We start from the raw sequence: 6,615 nt of genomic DNA, 5'->3' as shown, positions 1-6,615 counted from the left end.
GTACTTATATTGTTCCAGTTCATGGTGCATCATGAAGCAGAAACAACTGTCAATCATGTCTGGACAATCGAGCTTACAGATAATACAAAAATATACATAACAGAAAAACACAACTTTGATACACCAGACTCTCTTTTTTAAATAAGCAGTATAAATTGGCTTATGCAAAGTGCCTATAGAAGTCCGCATTCAATCCAAACTAATAGAAAGTAAGGAAAGTCCGCTGAGAACCATTTAACTTGGTCGTGAATGGCCATGATTGGCTGCATGGGGTGGGTGCCCACCCCGAAGGACTGATCTGGAATTATTGCCAAACATATTATTTGTCTGACCGAAAGGAACACTCCCATTGAAATGATTGGCAGACATATTATTTGGCTGAGAGAAAGGAACATTCCCATTGGAATGATTGCCAGAAATATTATTTGGCTGAGAGAAAGGAACACCCCCATTGTCTGCCTGAATGCCACTTTGAAATTGTTGATTTGGATTCCCCTGAAACATTGGTGCAAACTGTCCCCATGGCATGGGACATGGAAGAATATTCTGTCCAGGAAGAGATCCAACGTTGCAAATATTCATTCCCATGTTGGCATACAGTCCTGGATTTTGTGTAACTGGAACTCCAACACAAGTTTGTGCATGATTAAACAGCATTGGGTTGACAGCCCCCTGATTTGCATCCAATGATGGTACTTGGGGCCCTCCAGCTACTTGGCCAGAATGTCCACTAGTCCAAGTTCCACTAGGTAAGCTAGGATGAATGCTATTATATTGTGCTGGTTCTCCCATAAAAGCAGGATGCATTGGTCTGTAAGGGAAATTCATGAGGTTGGAATTCATCTGGCTCCCATTAAGGATAGGTGCACCAAGAACATGAGACTGGACTTGGTGAACACCTCCAGTAGAGTCCGGGAAAGGTGGCCTAGAAAAAGGCTGCCCTGGTTGAATCCCTCCAGCTGGATCATGCTGAGGCCTTGAACAAGTCTGTGATTGCAGATTTTGTCCCAATGGATCATGAAAAGGCTTAGCAGGAGGCTGCTGCACAGAGCAGATCCCTTGGGCTTGATCATATAGTGGCCCAGAATGAACAACACTTACTGGGTTTGCCATAAATTTACTATCACGGACATGTTCACCAGCAATAGGAGGCTGGGCAGGACACATCCCTTCAGTAGCTTCTTGATTGGGCTTTGTATTCCATGCTCCCCAAGGAGGAGGTTCACTTGAAAACGTAGTTAAACCTTGACTTGGTTCACCAGAGTATGCCAACAGACTTGAGGGTGGTATTGAGGGACCACTTATGGAGCTTGAAAGTTGAGGTTGTTGAATAAGGCTGTTTCCAGTAGTCCGACGCATACATTGAGATTGGACAGGTGGGACTCTGGATGGAGTTGGGGCTCTAGGCCTATTGCAATTTTGTGTCTGGTTTACAGCTGCAGATGGTGGCCAGCCAAACGAACTATTATGAAATGGTTTCTTCAAAGAAAATCCCATCTGCATAGAATGTACAAGCAAAAATCAGAGGATCCTGCTATGATCAATTTATAAATCTATTAAACAAGAAGAAATATTTCTACATACCTGAGATTAATGCCTCGATCCATTTGCACTGTTCAAATTGTGTTGCAAGCGACCACCAGGACCTTTTCTCTTCCTTCTATCCACAAACTCTTGTTTTCTCCCACGTCTTCCATAATTCTTTTCCTGGAGATTTTCTCTTGAGTTGGATCCCCTCTTCACCAGTGATCTTTCTCTTTTGTACTCTGCCTCTTTGTCATCATCCGAGAACTCCACTTCATCAGAAAGCTCTTCATCATGTTCACCAGAAGAATCATATCCTTTTCTGTACAAACTTGGGTCATTTTTTAGTACAAACTTTGCAAATTCTGGAACATATGAAACATGTACCCCTTCCCTCACATAATCAGGCACATCAGCAACAGTATTATACCAAACAAGGTAGTATGGCATCTTCACTTGTCCAAACACTTCATCTATGAAACCTAGTGACTGCCTTTTCTCTGTTATCCATAGTATTGTACCTTCATTTAGTGCACTATGGCATTCACTGGCTTCCACCACTACAGAAGCCCCTAGCACCTGCAAAATGAAATTACAAAGATTACAAACCCATTAGGAGAATCCCAAAGAAAAAAGTTACAAGGAGATACGCAAAAGGCAATTTCAGGTGTTATCTGCTTATAAGCCATCAATCAGAAAGACAAAAAAAGGAAAATATAATAAGTTTGGTTTTCTTAGGGATTAGAAAAATATTTAGAAGGATACAGACAAGATATCAAGTAATTAAATGGGACTGTAATCACAGACATTTCATATACAACCAACAGAGCACATTTAGCATGTCCATCAAAAAAGAAGAATATTCAACACATCTAGTGTTTTAAAAGCAGTAAAAGGCATCTAGCGCGGAAGGCACATAAAATCCTCGACTCTACCAATCTGGAGAAAGGCCAAGATTATATTAAAATGCAAGCAGCAATACATCCAGATATATATTCTTGACATTTAGCAATGATAATTCAACCAGAAATTTTATAAAACCTCTACGGAGTTCAAATCTTGGACACATAGGACCACCAAATTAGACAGACAAATAATTCTTGCACTGTGATTGGCGGTGTTTCTTCTAAGCTTGAATTTTAGCACTTTTGAGTGTTAATGGCCTTCCCTTTTCAAACAATATTTCTTGCATTTCACTTTATTCTACCAGATATCCAAGCCAGATCTGAAGCCCAAATCTCTGTCAAAGAAGAGTAAGGAGCTATTTGGTGTCACAAGCATGGGTCATTTTGGCAGTTCATGGGGTCGAGTTTCCTTCTCCCAATGCAGCAGAAATCCACTGGCTGACAGGACAAGTTTCGTGGCTCATTGAAGGAACGATTTTCATTATTCTCAGAAAAAGGAGCTATGCATCTGTGGTAGACTACATGTATATCTTATTTGGGGGTCAATTTGGACTGTAAGAGCCATATCTTATTGCTGGTTGAGGCCACTGGCCTTTCTGTCTCTTGCTGGACGCATTTTTGTTGAAGGAAGAAGACACCGTTGCACAGAACTTGCTCCTTTCTTCCCTTGTTGACTGCCGGGTGGCTCATTTCACTCAGAAATAATTATTAACAGGGAAAATCGAGTTGGTGGGCTAATTGGACAGTATATTGGGGACTGCGTGTTGACTGTAGCTTCATTTGGTGAGTAAAGAGGCAGCGTACAGCAGTGGGTTAGCATGGTATCTCAAGGGTCACTCTTGCAAAGTGTTTGAAGGCTGAGCACTACACCACGGCCATTTATAATAATCCAACCAGGTTATATCATTTCATTCTCTGTAAACTCAGCTGCTAGCTAATTTATGAATTGTACATCTTCCAGAATTTCCTCATTGTGGTTTTGAGTTAGTTTCCTTTACTGCTCATATTTGTATCAGTTTTAATTGTAGTTCTGGGTTGAATTTATACATCATATAAGGTGTTTATGAAGCATCTCCCTGTTATATGAAGGTCACTGTGTGTGTCACATGAGTTAAAATTTATGATAAGTGTATCAACAGCGACAAGGAAACCAACTGTTTGACATTATACCACACAGAAAATTTCAACAGACTCAGAAATTTATTGAAGATTTAAAAGACAACCAAAAGGGAATTTTACATATTTTCTACCAAAACGTAAATTTTTGGGCTTTAAGATCACTTCTACGTGGGCACTTGTCACATTATAGAGCATTCAATCTCCAAATTCAGTGCAAGGTTGATAGTCTCTGCACAAGAAGTGGAGAAGCCACCTTCAATTTTTTCTTCTATTTGGGCAACACGCCTACATGAAGCAATGGTGTTCAAGTGATTGAGTTGTTTGATGTTGATCCAACATCAGACCAGACTATTAAGCTTCAGGAACCATTATTCATAGATGAGGCTCCAATTTTCTCACTGCCAAGGCATTAGCATCAGCGGTAGAGACTTCTATTTCCATTCTTGAGTCCTCACTCATTGGATTTGCCTTGTGCATGGTCTATCATCTATGGTGTTTTGCACTATGTATCATGTAAGTAGTTTGGACTTCGATACAAGTATATTGATAACTTGCAATATATGTACACCATAAAAATTAATAGATGTTAATGAGAAAATTTGGGTGAAATTTTTTTGGAATAAAATTCCACTTATCATCATGAATTATGGGGAACTATTACCATCATTCAAACTGCTTACTTTTCAGCTGAGCAGCCACAACTACAAGTGGGGGCATATATTCCACCAACTCACCTAATATCTACGTTACCGGATCCAGCTCCACTCTGCTGCAGTACTATAATGCATGTGAATTTAAACACCGGCACCAAGTATTAAATTCCTACTGTTTCATTAACTGTTAAATCTTATTAAATTATGGTCTTTATGTTATTAACTTCGTGGTGTGGTATGTGTGAATTTAAACACCAGTGTCAATTATTAAATTCCTACTGCTTATTAACTGTTAAATGCTATTAAATTCCAGCCCGCGATGGTTTGTTTTATTAACTTCATGTATCCAATTAATGTTATAAATGTGATTAAATAGTTTGGCCCGAACTTACCTTATGTTACAAGGGAATGAATATTAAATAGCGCCACCCCCCCCCCGGCTCGCACCACCCCCCCCCCCGGCTCCCCAGTTTATGCTTATAATATTTTATAATAGTTAGTGTTAAATTTTATAATAATCCAGTGTTCCACGAGGACGCGTCCCCTAGGGTCAGGGGCGCGCACCCCTCGCACCCCACGCATCCGGGACGGGGGGGCGTCGGGGAAACGTTTCCCCACGTCCCCCTTTTGGGGAAACATGGGGAGACGCAAGGGGGGACGTTTCCCGAGTGTGGGGGATGCGACTCCCCAAAAAGGGGACGCTAACAATGATTAATGACAGGGGAAACCTAGTATTTCATCATATTGCCTACTTATGCTATGCAATTCATGGTAATGTTAAATTCTTAAAGTAAAAGTCACTTTTACTTTAAGAATTTAACATTACCATGAAATGACTCAGGGTGTTTGAGAGTGGTTCCGACCTCATTGGATTTCATATGGAGAAAGTAGAATTTTAGATCTCACTCAAAATCCAGCAGACTTAAGAATTTTTCAGGGATTCAGGATTCGATGGATTGCAATGTTTCCATTGCATTTTATCATGTACAAGGGTATGGAATCAGTATTTAATCAAGAGCACCAAGCCCTTTGTGTACTTTAGAGTGACTTTTAGACTCATCACTCCACTGTTTTTGAGTTTAGTTATATCAATTTACTATTCCAGTCTTTAGATTTCAGTATCTATTATAGTCTCTTTTGCTTGGTACTAATTAGATTCTAGAATGATGAATGATCAATTTTAGTTTTAAATCAATTTACAATCTAGAGTGATGAATGATGAATTTAATTTTTAAATCAATGTAGATTCTAGAATGGTGAATAATGAATGATGAATATGTATCAGAGTGTTTCATTATTGAATCTCATGGTGTATGGATGAATCATGTATGTATTAGTAAGGATGATGAGTATGGATCAATGTATTTCATTACTTAATTCAATTGTGTATATATCATTGTATTTATGCTTTCATTATTGAATTTGAATTTGAATTTGAAATATATATATATATATATAGACATATATATTAAAAAAAATTATATACCTCGACATGCCCCCGTCCCCCCTAAATTTCCCTAAAATTTGAGGGTACTCCCACACGTCCCCCTTGTGCGTCTCCCAACACCCACGTCTCCCCGTCCCGGAGTCTTGGTGGAACATTGTAATAATCATTCTCTATTTAATATCATTTAACATTAAGAACATTTATAGCTTAATGTCAAATAATTAATATTAATGCTATTTTTAGAAAACTTTACTGTGTATGTGGATTGAGGATAGTGTCCAACATTTTGGGTGGACACTCCACCCATCCTCGGGAACCAAATGAAGGAGAATGGGTAGTGTCTACCCGGAATGTTACACTATCCTCAATCCGCATACACAGTAAAGTTTTCCAGAAATAGCATTACTATGATTATGGACTGTGAAAGTGTACATTCTCGTATTAAAATAATCAAGGTTTAATACTTGTAAATAATATTATTAGTACAAGTTTATTAATCTAATATATTAATTATTATATATAAATATTACATATTCCAAATATATAATCAAATTTATAAATTTTTTAATTATAAAAGATATATTTATAGCGTGTATTTGCTGTTTCCTCACCATATCCAGATCCTGGCTTTTCAAAATATTGGGGAATCCAGATCTGTATCTGCATCCAAATCCTGGTAACTCAGCTCGTGATTCACAGGAGCCCAACCACTGCTGCATTTGCGTGCAAACATTCACAAGCATCAGCACAAGCAAGTCACTATGACAGACTTGAACACGAGTGGAGGCTATATTAGCTACCTGCTTTCACCTACCTGGCATGCCACTGTTGACAGGGTGATCTTTTTGTATTTCTTTATTTTTTATTTGTGCTTTTATTGAACTTTTCAGTCCTAATTGCCGGAGTAAAAGGGTACAGGTATGGGTTCCGTTACAGCACCTTTTGATGCAAAGGATGAGGGTATACA

The 6,615-nt window shown here is 38.8% G+C and overlaps 1 protein-coding gene across 1 annotated transcript in view; it reads right to left on the bottom strand.

Annotated features, from left to right (window-relative positions):
• Positions 1 to 802: 802 nt before the first annotated feature.
• NAF1 (nuclear assembly factor 1) overlaps positions 803 to 6,615 on the bottom strand; it is a 108,584-nt gene continuing 102,771 nt past the window's right edge. Inside the window, exons 3-4 of the mRNA XM_089396665.1 lie at positions 1,585 to 2,103; positions 803 to 1,497 (exon numbers count right to left, since the gene is read on the bottom strand). Coding sequence (XP_089252791.1) covers positions 1,591 to 2,103 — 513 coding nt within the window. The 3' untranslated portion in view covers positions 803 to 1,497; positions 1,585 to 1,590. The remainder of the gene's footprint in view (positions 1,498 to 1,584; positions 2,104 to 6,615) is intronic.

Source organism: Pinus tabuliformis, chromosome 1_2 (assembly GCF_031772625.1).
Source record: "Pinus tabuliformis cultivar Carrire ecotype Pingquan chromosome 1_2, CPIR1, whole genome shotgun sequence".
NCBI lineage: Eukaryota > Viridiplantae > Streptophyta > Pinopsida > Pinales > Pinaceae > Pinus > Pinus tabuliformis.
This window is presented reverse-complemented; position numbering and strand designations above follow the sequence as displayed.